At 42.5% G+C, this 19,879-nt stretch overlaps 1 protein-coding gene across 3 annotated transcripts in view; it reads left to right on the forward strand.

Annotated features, from left to right (window-relative positions):
* Nucleotides 1-4,889: 4,889 nt before the first annotated feature.
* WIPI2 (WD repeat domain, phosphoinositide interacting 2) overlaps nucleotides 4,890-19,879 on the forward strand; it is a 40,246-nt gene continuing 25,256 nt past the window's right edge. The window contains exons 1-2 of one of the 3 annotated variants that reach the window (XM_005289079.5): nucleotides 4,890-5,200; nucleotides 17,202-17,284. In XM_005289079.5, coding sequence (XP_005289136.1) covers nucleotides 5,127-5,200; nucleotides 17,202-17,284 — 157 coding nt within the window. In that variant the 5' untranslated portion in view covers nucleotides 4,890-5,126. Of the gene's footprint in view, nucleotides 5,201-15,106; nucleotides 15,229-17,201; nucleotides 17,285-19,879 lie in introns of those variants that run through there. The other 2 variants (XR_006175133.2, XM_065560151.1) reach the window with 2 other exon arrangements.

Raw genomic sequence — 19,879 nt, forward strand, 5'->3', positions numbered from 1 at the left:
AAGTGTAAATCCCACTCTTTGCTTTAATTGTGATTTTTCCAGCCTGCCTCACCAGACTTTTTTTTTTAATTGAGAATTGAAAAAGCTTGTGCCTGACTCTTCTAGGCTGTTATTCTTCCTTGTAGTTAGGGGGAATCGCTAGTAAATTGAAATTTGTGCCCTCACTGACCATCCATAGCCATTACCTCACCTGTAGCATACCCATAATTCCCCAGGCAGGCACGCCATTACTCACAATAGGACCACGGGTAACTATATTTAGATGGTAGGCTCCTTGGGGCAGGTACTGCCTTTTATTTTATGTTTGTACAGCACCCGGCACAACAGGGTTCCAGTCCTGACTGGAGCCTCTGGGTGCTAGTGTAACACATACACTAAATAATGATAACAACCAAGTATGCACAGTTAGACACAGATCTGTAGTAATGTTAACAAAAGCCCAGCTGGGAAAAAATCTGTCAGTTGTCATGAGTAACTCTGACCTTGAGACATTATTATACTGTCTGGCATACATAGCATACGCCTGCCTACACCCAGCAGCGATCTGATCGTGAGTCTGTACACCGCGACTCATGGATTGTGAGGATTCAAAGCACAGCGTGTTGCAGACTGTCACTCGCTTGAAAGCTTGTCTCTCTCACCAACAGAAGTTGGTCCAAATAAAGATATTACCTCACCTGCCTTGTCACTTGCTGTCCAATCTGCTATGCCTGAGTGACCTCCCGTGGTATAAAGCAGAACTGCAAAGACACCTGCTGTATATATACTTGCAAATCAATCACACATATAGACACACTTCAGTCTGTACATCCATACAAACATGCCTATTTATCCCATTTCTTCTGTATGTCTGAGCCATACAATAAAGAAAAACGACATGGGGAAATTAACCCTTTTGTGAAACTTTTTTCCCTCCAACCAAACACAGATCACCCTCCCTATGCACATTCATACTCATTGGTGGGTTTGAAAGCCATATGTAGGCAAGGTGGTCTGCTGCATGAGAGGCCTGGTGACTAGGATAAGAGACGGTGGGTCAGGAGACCTGGGTTCTATTCCTTTATCTGCTGCAGACTGCTGTGTGAGCTTGGGGAAAATCTCTGTACCTCTGTTTCCCTCCAACCCTTATCTATTTAGACTGTCAGTCTCGCAGAGCAGGGACTGCTTCTTACTATGTATTCAGTGCCCTATGTACAATCAAGTCCTGATGTCTCTAGGCGCTACAGTAATATACACAATAATAATAGTGCATAAAGTATAAGGCTAGGTGTTAGGAGACTGAATCTCTGCCACTGGCTCACTCTGTGACCTCAAGCAAGTCATTTAACCAATCTGTGCCTCAGTTCTCCCTATCCGTAAAATGGGGGTAATGCTAATTACCCACCTCATACAAGTGCTGTGAGGCTTATCTAATTAGTACTTGTGAAGTGACTCAAAACCCCTGGATGGAAGGTGGAATAGAAGGGCAGAGTATTAAAATACAAGCTATAAATATTTTAAAACCATCCCATCCAAATGACACTCATTGTCCTGAGGCTGTGTTTAAAAGGAGACATTTCCTTGCCTCTGACTCACTAATCCTAACTGAAAAAGACAATAGCTCGCTCAGCGGTTTCCCTGCCACATGTCTTGCTTGTCAGGAGTGTTATCGTGCACGTCCCAGAAGGTCAGAGCTGCTCCGCTTTGTCTCACTGCTCTCATAGCCTAAGAACAAGCAAGGTGACAGGTTTGATCAGCTGAGAGATCTCAAAGAGCTACTGCTGATAAATAATACATACTACAGAAGCAAGCAAGGACCCAAAGCTGCCATAGAGAAAGAGAGCTCTACAGGTTACCGGCACATTTAAACACACTGCCAGCACTTGCGTGCAGAATTTAGTGGATCAGAACGCATGCCAGAGGGGTGGTGGGGACTTGCGGCGTAAAATCAATCACCTTGGCAGGGGCAGGAAGGAAACCATCTTCGGAGAACAGATAGCAGGTCAGTGAGCGATAAACCGGACCTGTAAGGTCTTTAATACTGCTTTAAGTCTGCCCGGCTAAAGCTGGTTTAATGAAAGATGCCACACGGATCCTTAAGCTAGTAGAGCAATTCCTTAGACTGTAAGCTCTTTGGGGCAGGGAGTGTCTTTTTCTGATGTGGCTGTTCAGGGCCTAGCACAGTGGGGGCCTCGTCCTTGGTTATTTGTAATATAAATAATGATTATTGCTAATAATGGAGCAATGGTTCTCAAACCGTGGGCCCCCTGGTATTCCACACCACAATTCCAGGTGGTCCATGGAGCTAGCCATGATATTGGAGCCTCCTACATTTTTCAGTCACTGATACCTCCTGTTGTCAGGCTCACGGATGAAGGTAGGCAGGGCTAGTGGCGGGAGCTCAGTGGGCAGGAACAATCACTAGGGTTCAGAGTCAATAGCAGAGCCAATAATTAGGCCAAGGGGCAGAGCCAGAGACAGGTCAAGGGTCAATACCGGGTACCAGGGTCCACATGGGTATTCCAGCATTCAAGCAGGAATCAAGGTCCAAGTCAGAGCCAAGGTCAACTTTGGGAGTTTGTGTGGACATGGCAGATAGCTAGCTAGCAATCCACACCATTACCTGGACACTCCCTGGAACACCCCTTGGGTTTATATAGAGCGGGGAGCCAATCGGGCATCATGAGGCTGCAGTCTATCAAACCCTTTGAGGCAGGACTTCCTGTGGCCTGGGTCTGTGGTGGAGTGTGAATAGGGGATTGCAAGCTGCTTACAGCTACTGCTGGGTGGAGGTGTTCGCTGCCTGGCAACCAGACACACTGGGCCTTACACCTGCCAATACTGGCCCAGTCCAGGACTCTCCTTGTGTTTCCAGAGACTCCACTGACCACCTGCCCTCAGAAAAGCAAGCCCTGTGCACAGCTTCTTCAGGTGTTAATTCAAGTTTGACGATGGCACCAAAACAGGAAGGGGGGAACCAAACACACAGATGAACTGCACCAACTGCAAAGTGATCTGGAGACAGAAGAGCAACAGGGCCAGCAGTGAAAAAGGGGGGAGTTCCCTGACCAGTCCAAAGCCTTGCACCCTGGGAAAGGATACAGCAGGGATACAGAATGTGGGGGAGGGGAATGTAACCAGGTAGGCCTGGACATCAAATTAAAGCTTTGCCTCTTCCTGTGACCAAATACGCTGACACTAATGGACATATTTTTGAAAGGGCTCAGTAACTAACATGCATCTGACATGCTGCACTCTTGAAAACCTGGCCCCAGTTGTGGTCTCCTTCTTCTGAACATCCCAGCCCTATTTTCTAAGCCCAGCTGGGTGATTTACTCACTTTGTGATCTCAGACAAGTCATATGACTTCCTTGTGCTCTAGTTAACCCAGCTGAAAACACTGGGTCAAAAGCAAGCACCTCGCTGGAAACTCAGAAGCTTCCTCTAAGCCAGCGTTTCTCAAATGCAGCCACCAAGGGCTCTTCTTGTGGCCACAGCCTCCTGGGTTGTGATGGGTGGGGTGGGGTGGAGAGGGGAGTGTGTGTCAGGTGGCAAAGTAGCCACTCCTCTCCCTCCCTGGTGCATCACCTTGGTGTTGGTTGCTGGGGCTGCCAGCAGGGGTTGGGCCCTGCCCCCTCTGGAGCCTCAAAAACCAGAAGACAAAGAAAAAGAACTAAAATATTATTATTTTCAATCATGACTTTTGGTGAGTTAACTCATGATTTTTTAACGTTAGAGGTTGCCAACATACCAGTGTGCAGGCCCTGAAACGAGCCCATAGTAGAAGCCACTGAAAAAGCAAAGGAATATGACAGACTCCAGAGCTGCAGCTGAGCGGGTGAATACTATTATGGCAAGAAAATGAAGCCACATCTTACTGATAGATGATCACTGTGGTCTAATCGACCAGGTGCTAGCATGGAAGTTGATATACCTAAATTCTATCCTTAGCTTTGCAACTGAACTATCATGGGACTTTGGGCAAGTTTCTGTGCCTTTATTTCCCCATCTGCAAAAGGGAGTAATGTTTATTGTCCTTTGTATAGCACTTTGAGACCTACAAATGACAATGGCTATAAAAGAGCTAACTCTGGTTATTAATGCTGCTGTTAACACTGAGGGAAACTGCTCCTCCCACAATTTTAGCAAGGTCTAGGAAGATATCTAGAAAACTGGGGGGGGGTTGTAAACATGAATTCCTGATCCCACAGTTCAATAAACCAGTGCGTACACACCTGGATGTTCTTCACTGGCATGTTAGAAACCCAGATGGGCTTCTATTACTTGTATTCTGGTGGTGCCTAGAACCCCTTCCCATGCCCCGGAGATTGGAGCCGGATTGTGCCAGGCACAGTACAAACACAGGAAGAGACAGCCCCCGCCCTGAGGAGCATAAAAACTATATAAGAGAGTGGGAGGGAAAACGGAGGCCCAGCGTGGGGCCAATGAAATAAGGGTCCCTTCAAATAAAAGGTGGATAGTGACCCTAGGCAAAGTGACTTGCCTAAAGCAGGTGAGTAGCAGAGCCAGAAATAGAACCCAGGGCACCTGTTCAGTGGGTATTAGTCATGGGATCCCAGCCACCATGATACCCACCTGAGCAGGTGTTATCAGGGGCCCCACTAAGGGCAGAGCATCATGCAGCGATTAACACACCCATCCCAGCCTTAAGAAGCAGGCAGGGAAACAGAGGTATGGTGCCCCCATAACTGACAGCCTCGTTAGGGTCTGCGGGAAGCAAACCCGCTCCTGCGAACCCCAGCGCACCACGTCTCCCATCCATCCGCTGACCCAGCCAGAGCCCACTTAGCTTGGGACAGCTGCGAGCCGCCCTCTAGCAACGTGCCCCGCGAGCGCATGCGCAGTTTTCAAACGTAACCGCGAGCCGCCCGCACAAACGCCTGCGCACCAAGGTACGGTGGCCGGGCGGTAGCGGAGAGCCGACAGCGCCTGTGTGGATTGAGAGGTTCTGGGGAATGGGGGCGGGATGGCGCAGGCGCGCTCAGACTCCGGCCACCGGAGCGTAAACAAGGCGCTGGAAGGGATGAGGGGGCGGTCGGAGTCGAGCGAGGCCCGGAGCCGCTGAGGCTGAGCCCGCACCCCCAAGCTCCCCGCCGGCCGGGGGTCCCGCCGCTCAGGGAGGCGCCATGAACCTGGCCAGTCAGAGCGGGGAGGCCGGCTCCGGCCAGCTGCTCTTCGCCAACTTCAACCAGGACAACACGTAAGGGGGGGGGGGTGACGGAGCGGGCTGGGGGGCGGGGAGCAGCTCGGGGTGTAGCTGGCAGCGGCCGTGACCTGGGGAGGGCGGCCGCGGCGGGAGCCTGGGCTGGGTAAGGGGGCGGTGCAGCCTGTTTCTCGTCCCCGGGGGGGGCGTAGCCCGCCTTGCTCCGCTGCCCGCGGGGGTGTGCTTCCCCGCCCCCCCCCCAGCACCTCACCCGTTGGGAGGCTGTTGCTGGAGTGTGCCCTCTTCCTCGTCAGCCCTTGCTCCCCGCCCCCCCCAGGCTATTGCTGGAGGACGCCCCCTCCACAGCCCTCACTCCCAGCGGTGCTGGAGCTAGGAGTGCGGGGGGTGAAGTGGTTTCCATCTTATACTGGGTTTACAGTTTGGTTCAATGGCTCTCAGCACCTCCACTGTACAAAGTGTTCCAGCACCCAGCTCGCTCCCCATCCAACTCTTCTGCCCCATTGGATAGGATACTTGCCTTTTTTTGAGCCCCTCACTCACTCCCCCAGTTCGGATCAAGAAGGATGCACTTCTGTTTTCAGTTCCCCCGCTCTTAAGATAATGCTTCTGTAAGTGCTTTTGGTCCATAGACTGCAGTGCTTGTCAGAGCTGGGTCAGTATCATTTTCATTTTATAGCTGAGGAAACTGAGGCACGGAGAGGTTAAATGACTTTGTTGTGGTTATGCAGTAAATCTGTGGCAGGTGCAGGCATAAGACCCAGTTTGTCATATGCAATCTTGAAGGGTAACATACAAGTAGGGATGTTTAGCAAGCTCTCCCTCTTAACGCCACAAAGTTTGCCAGGTCTGTGATGTGGTTACCCTCACGTGCATCCGACGAAGTGGGCATTCACCCGCGAAAACTTATGCGCCAATACATCTGTTAGTCTTAAAGGTGCCACAGGAGACTCTGTTGCTTTTTACAGATCCAGACTAAAACGGCTACCCCTCTGATACTTCTTTTAGTTGTTATCCTTGAGATGTGCTCCTCCCTTTGGGTCTCCCTTGGATATCTCCCTTGTTCACTTTCTGGTGCCCATTCTCTAGGAGAAGGTAGTGTTTTGGGTAGACTGTGGGATGGGACCCTAAGGAGTTAGTGAGGCTTAGGTTTGCAACTCATTGTGGTTGTATTTTCAGGTAACTTTCTCTTAACCCTGTCTCTGTGGTGTTGAAATAATGTACAATAACTTTCAGAGATACTTCATTAGCAGATGCTCCCTTCAGTGTCTTGTTTTTCTCAAAGTGCATGGGCACCCTCCTTTCGTAAAGAACAACATGCTCCTTAAAAATGTCACTTATTTCTCTTGTGTTTTGGCTTCTAGCGGGTGGTAATACACTCCACATCACACTTATCTCCCGAATTATATGTCCATTGTAACATAATGTTTTAGCTTTGTGTATGCGTCTCAGTCTCCTTAGCTGTGAAATACTGTTTTGGATGCATAATATAAATCCACAGAAAGTGGTGGTTGATGTGGTGGGGAGAAAAAATCCATACATATCAAAGAATAACATTGGAAAGTCTGACAGAAGTTTAATACTTTCCATTTAAATATGGGTAACAAGAGAAAGTAGAGGTGATATGAATTATGTAAAGGAGGATTGCGCTGTTGTAAATGGTTAAGAGATTAGATTTATGGGGGAATAACCAAAGGGAAATCTGGCATTGAGGGGAGTTCATCTTGGGAAGTAAGAGGAAAGGATCTGGGGTTGGGAGTATGAGAAGCTATTTTTTTAATGACTTGTTCTTTGGTAGATCTACAAATGAACAGTAAGAAATCAAATCTCTTTTTTCCTTGCAGCAGCCTCAAGTCTCTTGATCCCTTTTCAGCACGTATTGCTAAGTGTAGAAAACCCACTGAGATTGTGAAAGCAGTGGCGATTCTCTGTGGTGGCTTTATAAAATGAATGGAAATACTACTACATCCATATCCTCTGAAAGAGTAGGATATACTGTGAACTTGGTTGTTGTACTTGCATTGAGAATAGTGCAGGGAAACAATACAAATAGACTTGGAACAAGGGATTTATGGGGAGGGTATCTAATAATATGAAGGAAAAATAGCCTCGAGCATGTTGTAAGTAAATCATAAACTTTCTGTTGTATGTTGTTTCAAACTAAATGTGTTTCTGCAGCTTCTTTTGGGACATCATATTGTGTACCTTATTCAGCTCGGCATGCACTTGAGTGTACAGAGTATGCACATTTTTTGTTTGATACTAAGTACACAACTTTTTCTACCAGTCACTAGGTAAATCAAGTCAAAGGATAATAAACTAGAAATGATTTCTTCACCTCTTTCTATCACCATTTTAAAGGACTAGTATCTAACTTTTTTGAAGTTAAAATATGCTGTCCAAGTTGACAAGCCTAAAAACTTTACTCTTTAATTAGGAAGCAGATCTATTGATAGCTGGCCCAACTTGAAGTGGATATATAAAAATAAACATCCTCAGTATATAAAACAGCAGATCTTAAAGGCTTCTGTTGAAAAAGCAATTCCCTTATGAAATGTTGATCCAGTGTGTCATAAGAGATCTAGTAGCCAGGATGTGTTTTAAGTCTAAAGTTATAAATATTAAGTAAATAGATTTGTTTAAAATTGAATGAAGGTATTGGAAATTTACTGCAACACTCAGTTAACTTGTATTTTAGTGTTTGCATATAAAATCCAGAAGTTAAGATTTTGAATTTAATACAGTTCCAAATTTCTGTGGAAAAGAATGATCTGACAGGTAGAAGAAGATGGGAAAGAGCTGTCCTTAGGGGGACAATTAATTGTTTCATTATGTAGGCGGCAAATACAAGCATACCTTACTGTAGGTGCACTTGGTACATACTTACTGAAGTTGGAATGTTGGAACTTCAAAGAATACTGCCAATACACAAGTTGCTGTAGTGTTACATAGGGTTTTTCAGTTTAAGGAAACATAGTTCCAGGATGTAATCAAGCAGGTAGGTATCCTGCTTTTCATTGTCTTTCTTAGAAAATAGCATTTTAAAAGTACTTTCACAGGTGCCTTGTGTAGTGACACAGTACCTTCTAGTGATTTAGGCACAATTCACAAAGATTTTACTTGCCTTTTTATCAGAAAATGAGCACATGGCTTTAGTTTTATTCAACACCCAAAGTCTGTCTTGGATTGGGAATGTTTTGGTGCTGGAATTTGGGATTTTTGCCTAAAAACTACCCATGCACACCTTTGATGCTCTAATGAGAAGAATTCTTTCTCCTGCTTCCTTTTGGGATAGTTTTCACTGAATGTGTCAATTTCCCTTTTAGATCTACTATTGCATAAATCAGCATGACTTGGTATTCTCTGATTAGGAAAGACTGGCACAGGTTGGAGGGGGCTGTATATCAGGATTCTGGTGCATTAGCACTGCTACGTAATGGAAGCTTGCAGGCAATCTGAGTGCTGTATAACATAACCTATCCCAAAATATAAAATCTTAAATATGTAGGTTCAGAAGGGAGTGTTTGTGCTTGTTTTTGAACAGATTAATACATTCCTTTTGTGGTTTTAAGTTTTTTATATGAATTTCCACAGGGTATGAATTTTTACATGAAAATTTAAGGTTAGTTACAGTGTGTAATCTTGTAATTAAAGTGTAATTTACATGCAGTGACAAAATTTGGTGAAACTGTCTGGAAATGATGCTTTGCAGTAGCTTAATTTGAGGCCTCTGCTATTTCAAATCTGTACTAGAAAGCCAAGACTTCACATTAGACTGCCTGTGAAATTTGTTGTTTTTTTTAAAACTAGCTGAATAATAATGCCAATTTTTTTTCTAAAATTGTTGCGCTTAATTGTAATTCTTGTTTTTAAAATAAATTCCTCCATTTGGACAAACAATTATGCCAACATTTATCTAGGTTTGGGGGAAAAAAAATTTCCAGGTAAGAAATAAAGTCCTGAGGAAGGATTTATAATGAAAATGTTGACATAACTTTAATTATAGTTTTTCACTCTATGCATCTGAAGAAGTAAGCTGCAGCCCACGAAAGCTTATGCTTAAATAAATTTGTTAGTCTCTAAGGTGCCACAAGTACTCCTGTTTTTTTTTTTTTTTAATTATAGTGGTACTGACAGGCACCATCAAAATATTTTTCATCCCTAATCTCATTACTATACACTGAATCACGTTAACCAATTATCAGTCTATAAATTTAATCTATCCTGGTGTCTTGTTAGCTCTCTCTTTTTGCCTTAACCTCCCTTAATTCTATATTCGTAGCAAAAGCTTACACTTTTGAAATTATAGCATGCTCCAATTTGCTGATGCTCTAGGTAAACAAAAGTTGTCCTATAATATATTTGCTTCTCCATACTTGTTGGGAATCTCCTCCCTCGGCTTTCAGAACACTTGCATTCCTGCCTGTATACTTGCAGGGAACACTGTGCATTCACCTCTTTGTCCTCTATTTCCCTCTGTTTGAGCTCTCTTTTCTGTCTTGCGGGATCACACATTATAGTAACTTTCCTTCTGGTCAAAGAGGGTTGAAGGCCAGAAGGAAAATTGGGGGGTGGTGGGGTAGAGGTATTTTCTTCAGACCCCATTGGTATCTCCTTAATGTCATCAGGAGCAGACATGAGAGAGGAAGTCACATGTCGAACACTTCCTGATTCTGCTGTCCTGGGAGAGTAGGCAATTAAAAGGGGTACTCTTGATCGTCTGAAATTCTAATTAGAAGAGCTGGTCCTCTGCTTTGTGTTCAGAATTCAATTTTTGATCTGTCTCAACTTCCTCCATTCTACTGCTCAGTATAACGCTACGGAATTACAATAGGGAAGTGAATAATTTGATTTGAAACCCAAATCCAGCCTTTCTGAAAGTATTTGATCTTTTATACTCACTGTCTAAGCAAACATCAATTGCTGTTACAATCACACATTTAACTATACAAACACATTTCAGTATACAAACTTGCCATTGCATATTAAAGGTAATCTGCACATTTAAATAACTTTGTCCTTATTTTGCTGCTTTATGATGTATAAAGAGAGCCTGAAAGGATTTTTTAAAAACATTACGAATATCAAGAATGTCTATTCTGGTCTTCCATGGTTTTGCTGCAGGATCTATCAAATGTCTTGGAGTCCGTGTATCATAAACTCTCATCTTAATTAAAGGGTGATGGTCTTGACTATTTATCAGATATCTCTGTAAAATGCTTATTGGTCACTAAAGCTAAACTGGTGTTAATTTGTTTTAAAACAGTTATGACTAAAAATCTTTCCTCAATTGACAAACTTTCATTTCTTGACTCTTTCTTTGGATGTCATTTCACTAGTTCTTCTTTCATCATAAGCCTTGTCTATATTAAGGAATTCTCTTCCAGAAATTCAAACTGGTTTTAAAACTGATCGGGGCACTAGTGTAGATCAGGCTGTAGTATTAGGAAACAAGTATTTAGTAGTATTTAACTAAACAAGTTATTAACATATAGTTCTGGCTGCTGGAACCTTTTCTATGCTGCAACTGGTTAGACTTTGGGGGAAAATTTACCCTGGGATAATGTCTTCTGAGCTAGACAGGACCTGAATTTCTAATGTAAAAAAGCAAGGAAGAGAACATATTTATAAAAAAAAGAGCCCAAAGAGAACTCTTTAAGGCCTTCCTTATTTGTAGTGTAGAAGCAAGAGAGGACACAAGTCAATTGCTTAGCCCTTTGCTGATCACCTATGACAGTAGTTCTCAAACTAGGGCTGCCGCTTGTTCAGGGAAAGCCCCTGGTGGGCCGGGCCGGTTTGTTTACCTGCCACGTCCACAGGTCCGGCCGATCATGGCTCCCACTGTTCGCCGCTCCAGGCCAATGGGGGCTGCAGGAAGGGTGGCCAGCATGTCCCTCGGCCCACACCACTTCCTGCAGCCCCCATTGGCCTCGAGCGACAAACCGCAGCCAGTGGGAGCCACGATTGGCCGAACCTGTGCACATGACAGATAAACAAACTGGCCCGGCCTGCCAGGGGCTTTCCCTGAACAAGCGGCGGCCCTAGTTTGAAAACCACTGACCTATACAATATATATACACCCAGAAATAATTAAAAGTAATTATCACTGAGGATGGGGCACCTGTTGTGAATGACAATCTTGAAATTAGCGAGAAAATGAGGAAGGAAAGGATGCTGCATCACAAAATGTACTCTGTTCCTTTGACAAATGTAATTGTAGTAATTTATGAGCATACATAGTACACTAGTAAAAAAGCTGCATTTTGTAAAAGTAATGAACTCTTTGCTCATACTATACAATTGTCTTTGAGAAGTGAGGAGAGAGTGCTGTATGTGTGCAAATTACGGAGTAGACTAGTGTACAGTATGTACATAATTTATTATTAATAACTTGAAAAAATAGAATATATGTGAAGAAATTCTAATGGAGGACACTTATACCAAGTTAGGATATATGAAAAACACCTACAACATGAAGCATAATGTGTAAGAGAATTTTAACATATTAAAATCAATAACTGCTTTAAAAAACCTCTCAATTTCACACTAACTTGGGAATATTGGCAATAATGAAGGGACATAACGCTTAAACCATAAACTAAATTCCCGCTCTCCTGTACCCTCTTTTTGGCAGCTGCTGCTCATGTGAGCACCAGCATAATGGATTATTGATCCTATACCCTTCCACATAGTTACATTATTTTATTCGGAAATTGGGGGAATCCTACTCTTTGCTTGGCAAAATGATTAGTCTTCACCATGGGATGGGATCATTTAGACAGAGATTTCTGGTGTTTGAGGGCTTGTCTACCTGGGGAAGTTATACCAGTATGAGGCAGGGTGTGAATTTAAACCAGTAGAATTATACCACTGAAATTCCTTGTGCAGACATTCTTATTCCAGTACACGAGCGCCTTATTCTTTGTTTCATCACTTTGGAAGTGGTTTAAGCTAAGCTGAAAAAGTCATTCATATTCCTGAATAAGAGGGTATGCCTACATTGCAAAAAAACAACACATCCCCTGTGGCAGCGAGTCTCAGAGTCCAGGTCAGCTGATTTGGCTTGCACTGTGGGGATAAAAATAGCAGTGCAGAAATTCAGGTTGGAGACCAGGTTCGAAGATCCTTCTTCCTTTACCAGGATTTAGAGCTCAGTCTCCAGCCCAAGCCCAGACAGCTACACTGCTATGTTTAGCCCCGTAGCTTGAGCCTGAGTCAGTTGACCCAGGCTCCGAGACTCGCTGCCTTGAGTGGTTTTTTGCTGTGTAGATGTACCCAGAGCATCCACACAGGGAGTTATACCAGACTTACTCGTGAAACTTTCCCATGTAGACAAGCCTTTAGTGACTTTTCCTGCAAACTGTGGACCCAGAAAGATACAATAAGACAGTTTTCTGCTCCAGGCCCCCACCTGGTGATGGGAGGACAGCTCTATGGTTTCCTTCTTCTGGCTCTGACTTTTGTTTTTGTTTGTTTTTTGTTCTAACAATTTTACCACTCAGTATGTTGCCTACCCACAAATTTCAGTTGAGCTCCCTTAACCATGACGTCCTTGAAATGTGTCAGTTTGGGAAGGTGGGTCATTGTTTTTTTTTTTTTTTTTTTTTGGTCTACTTCCTTACAGGGTGGATTTGATTTAAATCACTACTCCGGAAGACTTGATTTAATCATGGATTTCTACATAAAAGTGTATTCTTGTTGGTCGTTATAATCTTAATACATATTCTTCACAACTCAGAGATAGGTTTCTTTTTTTTAGAAAGTAAAATGTATAGTGTGTAAAGTGATTTATTTTGAAAACTTTTCAGATTAGTTTTACAGCTATATCAGAAAATGAATGATTGTTTGGTTATTTCATTTACCAAAAGTAATTGAAGCAGATATTTATGAAGTCATTGGGAGGTGAACTATCTCCAATTCAACAGGTTAATCAATAGTATTTGGAGGATTTTCTTGCCATGCTAGGAGGAGAACATCACCAGATAGCCATTTAAATTGTTTTATTTAACTAAAACAACAATGTGTTATATTCTGGATTTTTTTCTTCAACAGCAAACATAATATTTTAACAAAACAAGCATATGAATTTTTGAATTTAGTTGAATATTCAAGTTTTTAAAATCAGGTTTGTTTTTGTTAAAATTGTTTAACTAAAATAGTTAAATGAAATATTAAAAAAAAATTAAATTGACTATTTCAGTGAGGTCAACATGAGAAATTTAAAATATCGGCTTCTGCAGCTAACTCAGTCGTCTTCATTCATTTTCCTGTTTGTTGATAATCTGGAAAAGAAAAACAAGCTTTCCTGCTGTTTCGGGTCCCCAAATAATTTCTCAATTTGGAATGAATTAGTCTAAAGGAAGAAAATATTATTTCTACACAGGCAGAAGAAGCTACTGCTGTTAAAAGTGAGATTATCACTTCAACAGTCTCTGAATCCAAGTGCTTAAGTGACTTCCACCAGTTCACTGTTGTGACTTTCTTTAAAACATCATTAGCAAACATATATTTCTTGAATGGTTCTTATTCCCAAACTGGGTCTCTTTTACGGCCTGCTGCCGTTATAGGTTTTCCCTGCTAGTGAGAGGGTGGTCTGGTAGATCTCAAATCAATGAAGGCTACACTCAGAAAGACTTCTGGAATATGCTTCTCAGTTTCACTTTTGTTTCTACTGTCTGTCCCTCCCGTCTCACATTTATCTCCAGACTTCTCCTTGTCCAGATCTATTCCACCCCCAACAACCTTCTATTCATTGAACTTTTTGAAACTTTGCACTTTTAGAGAGAGGTAAGGGATTGACTGTGTACACAAATTTGCAGAGGGACAATAGGGTTGAGGTCTGTTATTTCTTGCCTCTATATTTATTTATTTTAAAAAAATTGCTGTTAACAAGCATGTTATCTCTGGAGACACAAACCCACAGTTTGTGAACTGCAAAACTAAGCATTTCTGATGGAATCTTCTAGACTGAGCACTGAGTCATATTTGTTAGATAGAAAGATTAACCTAAATAATCTATACAGAAGCCCCTGGAACCCCATAAAATTGGGTCGCTAATCCATGAACTATTGAAACTCAGGGTACATCCAGACAACCCACTGTATCGGCGGGTAGCAATCGATTTATCGGGGGATCGATATATCGATCCCTGAACACGCTCCCCGTTGACTTCGGAACTCCACCGGAGTGAACGATGGAAGCGGAGTCGATGGGGGAACCGCGGCCATTGATCCTGCGCCGTGAGGACGGGAGGTAAATCGGAATAAGATACCTCGACTTCAGCTATGGTATTTCCGTAGCTGAAGTTGTATATCTTACATCGAAACCCCCCCCTCCCCCCCCGCCCCAAGTGTAGACCAGGCCTCATTTACAAAACTTTTTTCTTAAACATTACATGAATATATTGCCTCATACTATAGAATTAGAATTTATAATCCCTATTCCATGACGAGATATCTGAGCTATAATGTATCTTTATCTTTAGATGGGTTTTTTCTTCAAAAAGCATTTTATCAAAAAAATCCATTTTTTTTTTTTTAAATCATTGATTTTTATCCATCCTGCTTCCTTAGCATTTAAAGCCTTTTTTTTTTTAAAGGGAGCAGGAGCGACAGGTAATCCAGATGACAACAAACTAGAACTACCTTTTCTGGTGTGTGTGGACCTGTCAATGGAATGGTGATACAACCATCTGCTATAGTGCCCATTTAAGATGTATAAATATAATACAGAAAGTTATGAGGTGTTGCATACGAAATATGAGATACTTCTCTATAAACTTGTTACTAGGAAGCAACAAACTGCCCATGAGGGAAATCATACTGGGTCCTTGTAACTCTGCTTCGTGACTCCATTTATTTGAAGCCAGTTACATGTTTGTGTGCTTTCATGAAGTGAGATTTGTATTGCCTTTCTATATCAAATGACTGTATCCTGTCTCTCTAGTTTAAGGGAAATTCTTGGTGTCTGACACAGCTGAAGAATTGAACTCATTGCATTCCTGATTTACAATCTTAGATGCTTTCATGGAATCCAGATAAACATTCACTGGACCCATCCTTATAAAGGTTAAAGAAATCCCATACATTTATTGGATGCAATCTGCTCTTTGGCCAACATGTTTTCAATGTTGTCAAAAGTAAATTTAGTGTGTTTTGTGGGTGTTTTCATAGAACAATAGCAACAAAAAGAAATTAAACTTTTTATACTCTCCTCGTATCTGTATTAAAGGTATCTCACTTAATAAGAATGTTATTGATTCTGAAGAGAGTTACTATTGCTGCCTCTCCCAGACATCTTAAATACAAAACTGTTAAAGGTGTTGGTAGTGACAGTTTTTTGGCAGTTGCATTTTTTTGGTTTTGTTAAAATCCTTTAAAGTAGGAAAGCATGTTTTCTTAACTGAAATTACATCACTTACACTGCAAGTTTAAATTTCTAGGAAGATGGATTTAAATTTGTTTAATAGTTTGAGAGCTCAGAGGAATTAAAAATGGCTCCTATTGAAACTTCAGGGCTGAAGTCTAACTTTTTTTGGAACCCTTGTAACTTAAATACAGCTCACTTTTGAAGTCAGGAAAGGAAAGCATAACGAGAGCAAGGGCTTGTCTACACTACCGCCTGGGGTCGATCTAAGATACGCAACTTCAGCTACGTGAATAGCATAGCTGAAGTTGATGTACTTAGATCTACTTACCGCGGTGTCTATGCTAGACGCAATAAATCGACCCCCGCTGTATCCATCGGTGCCCGCCAATCCGGCGGGCAGTGTAGACAAGCCCCAAGAGACATAGTAAGTTGCCTTTAAAAGAATATCAATGAGAAAGTTAATTGTTAATGTTTTACAATTAAATATAGTGTACTGTATTCATTTAAATTTCAAGGGCCTGCAAGCTTAGAGTGATGGTGACACAGGTATTGTTCACCTTGGCTAATAGGCTTTAGTCTTCGGGTTTATAGTTGAGTGACTTTTTCAAGCCTTGGTGATAAATCTGTTGAAAGAGTTTGTATGGCTTGTGGGTCAGAGTTCAGGTTGCTGGAATGTACAAACTGAATTTCCACATGTTCACATTGTTAATGAAATGTATGAACTATAAGAGTAGTAGGATATTTATGTAAAATGGTGATTTAAAAACTGATCTGAAAAGGGAGACAAATTGTGCATGTCATCTTTTGCTGTTTTATGATGTATAAGAAGATCTGAAAGATGAGCCGTTAAAGGTTTTTCTGCTGTGGCTTCTTTATATTAAAAATTCAAGTCCTATTCTTGAAGACTCGGGAAAATTAATGCAATGGCATTATGAGCTAAGAGTGCAAACTGAGCGGAGGGAGGGAGAAGGGCTTAAGTCAAATTGTTTAAAACTTTTTGTTCCGTTCTTAACATCTGTTTAACATCAGTGGCTAGCATTTTGGAGAAAGAAACCCAGTATTTAAAGATACAGAATGGTACGGATGTTGAAATATTGAAAGCTAACAACTCGGAGACTCTCAAAGAGTCCTTTAGCCAAACCAGAATTGACATTCCATAACTTCTCAGGTGAAAAACTGGCAGAAACTTTGTAGGAAAAGATCTTGTATGTTGTCAAGAAGCAAAAAATGAGCCCAAGCTTTATTTTAAAAAAAACCCTTTGCAGGCCCTCTTTAATGGTGGTGTTGTAATTATGTATTTTTCCACTGGGTTACATTGCTTAAGCAACCTTAACTCTAAATTAAAGCTTTTTGTTTGGGGTACAGAATGGGGTGAAGAAATCACTAGTGTGATTGCTTCAGGTTGCAGGCTTAAATTAGGCTGCTGTGTGCCCTGTTAAAAATGTGAAACATGATTTCCCATTTGGGGCAAATGCTGAAACGATCTGGTTTTCTCTTTGTTGAGAGAACCTGAGTATTCAGTGCCTCCTGTTAATTTTTCTGTCAAGCTTTTTAACTATCGTTCCTGTTGAGCTGATCACAAAATGAGAGTTTTGAAACGTGCTATTTTCTAGTCTATTGACAGTCTATTCAGTTTCTGTTCCTAATGAACTAATCTGATGTCTCTTTGCAGGTCCCTAGCTGTTGGCAGTAAGTCAGGTTACAAATTCTTCTCCCTTTCATCTGTGGACAAACTGGAACAGATCTATGAATGCAGTAAGTGTCCTTTTCTATTTTTGGGGGGAGGGGCGCGGGGGGGACTTTTTTAGAGTGGTTGGCAGATTAAGCCAGGTCTCACTGTTTTTCTAAAGGCTGACTGAAAGTCGTGGCTGGGGCTTTAGTTAATTTTATCGTGAAATATCACATGCACATGAAAGAAACAGTTGGACTGCTAAGAGGTTTTATATATATATATTTGCAGACATAGGTGGCATACTGTGAAATCTGGTAAGTCACCAAAGGAAGGGGTGTTTTCTGGCCACCATAATCTGTTACTGCATAAAGTGATGTGACTTATGTGGAAAAGATCTCATGGGGTCTTAATTTTTCCTGGCCATTAGGACAGGTGACCACAGTTAGCATAGCCTTTACTCTATTTAATTAAAAAAAAAAAAGGCTAATTATGGCATTGTTTTGCATCCCAGTTGCTTTGTTACAGGGACAAGTTGTAAAAAGAGAATACTTCAAGGTCTTGCTGCTTAATAGCTTCTGCTTTCCTCACCAAAACCAATGAAATGTCTGCAGCCTTCCTGTCCCCTTCTCTTCACCCCCATCCTATTCCAACAGACTGAAGCTGAATTGACTATTTTAATAAAGGGTACATTTCTAAGCTCGACTCATTTGAGATACCACTCATGCTCGACTATAGACAGAGATTTTCATAACACGAACATTCTTGCACTGTAGGCAGTGACGTCAGCTGATAATGTTAACATCTAAATTAGCAATAGAGTTCAGAGTTAACATACCATTAAGACAAAAAGTTAATACTTATTCATTTTTATTCCCGTATCACCTAGAGACATCAGTGGAGATGGGTTCTGGATTGGATCCGTGTTCACCAGGGGATTGGATCTGTGTTCACCAGGAGTTGGTGGGAGGAAGGAGGGGGGATGGTTAATTTCTCCTTGTTTTAAGATCCAAGGGGTTTGGATCTGTGTTCACCAGGGAATTGGTGAAAGGTTTTCTCAGGGCTTCCCAGGGTGGGAATCTAGAATTGGGAAATGGTGGCAGCGGAACCAGAGCTAAGCTGGTAGTTAAGCTTAGAAGTTTTCATGCAGGCCCCTACATTTGTACCCTAAAGTTCAAAGTGGGGATCCAGCCTTGACAGGTGGGCTCTGTACAAATGCGTAATAAGATAGTCACTTCCCCCAAAAGTTCACAATCTGAATAGACAAGACAGACCAAGGATGCAGGAAACAGAGGCACAGAGATATGCCTCAGGTCACATAGTCGATCCCTGGCAGAACTCCCACAGAACCTAGATCCATAGGCTCTGGGGATGGAGCACCCATGGAAAAAAAACATAGTGGGTGCTCAACACTCACTGGCAGCCCCCTGGATCAGCTTCTCCCCCTCCTTCCCAGCCCTCCCGCCTGCTGGTGGGGCCACAATCAGCTCGTCCCCCTCCCTCCCAGTGCCACCCGCCCGCCACGATCAGCTGTTCAGCGGTGTGCAGGAGGTGCTGGCGGGGGAGGGAGAGGCGGAGCAGGAGCAGGAAGAGGCGGTTTGGGGGAAGGGGAGGAGTGAGTGCAGGGCCTGGGGTGGAGCAGAGCTCCAGCACCCTTGGGGAAATCACAAAGTCGGCAACCAGTGCAACTAGATCTCCTGACTCCTAGCACACTGGCCTACTCAGTGGACCACAGTGCTTCTCAGCACATTTTGGGATTGTTTTAGACTGTCTACATTAGTTGATTCTCTGTTCACATTTTGAAAGCTTTCTTTGTGAGTATAAAGATCTACCTTGCACTCCATGCTTTAGCAGCTTTTTTTAAAATAAAAAATGATAGCTTGGTGAGCTGCTGTGAGCTAGCCTGCCTTGACCTCCACCCACGGAGCATGCAATTCCTGCAATAGAGAAGTAAAGAATAAATCAGGATATTTTCATTGTGTATGTATAATTACTTGCTAAATAACTGGAGGGAAAATAATTAATGACTTGGCAACAGATTTAACAAAATGTTAATTTTACTTATACATAGTGACACCCTATGCACAGGGTAGCTTAACCCTGCAGAAATGCATTTTAGGGTTTCTCTGGTGTAGAAGTTAGAGCCAGTTTTGACTCTGGTCCTAAATGGTTGTGTCCATGCTGTACTATTCATATCCTCTATTGGTACCTCTTGTATTTTTCTACTGTAGAATTAAACTGTGCAAACTCTTAAGTAGATCACTAAAGCTATGTCTACACTAGAGACCTTTCATTAGCACAGCTGTAGGTCTCCCGAGTAGCCGCTCTGCCAACTGGAGAGAGCTCTCTCGTCAGCATAATTAAACCACCCCCAATGAGCAGCAGTAGCTATGTCGGTAGGAGAGCATCTCCTGCCAACATAGCGCTGCCCACACCAGCGCTTCTGTTGTTATAACTTATGACAGGGGTGTGGGGGGGTTTTCATACTCCTGACCAACAAAAGTGATAGTGTAGACATAGCCTAAATGAAGTACATACTTCGCCTCTTGAGTAGTGCATCTGGTGGTTAGAGGAGGGGAACTGGGAGTCTGGCTCCCACCACAGACTTGTGCTGTGACTTTATGTAAGTCACAACCTCTGTAGCTCTGTTCACCCCTCCAAATACCAGAGATGTTAGGCTT

The sequence above is a fragment of the Chrysemys picta genome, chromosome 10, assembly GCF_011386835.1.
Source record: "Chrysemys picta bellii isolate R12L10 chromosome 10, ASM1138683v2, whole genome shotgun sequence".
In the NCBI taxonomy this organism is placed as follows: domain Eukaryota; kingdom Metazoa; phylum Chordata; order Testudines; family Emydidae; genus Chrysemys; species Chrysemys picta.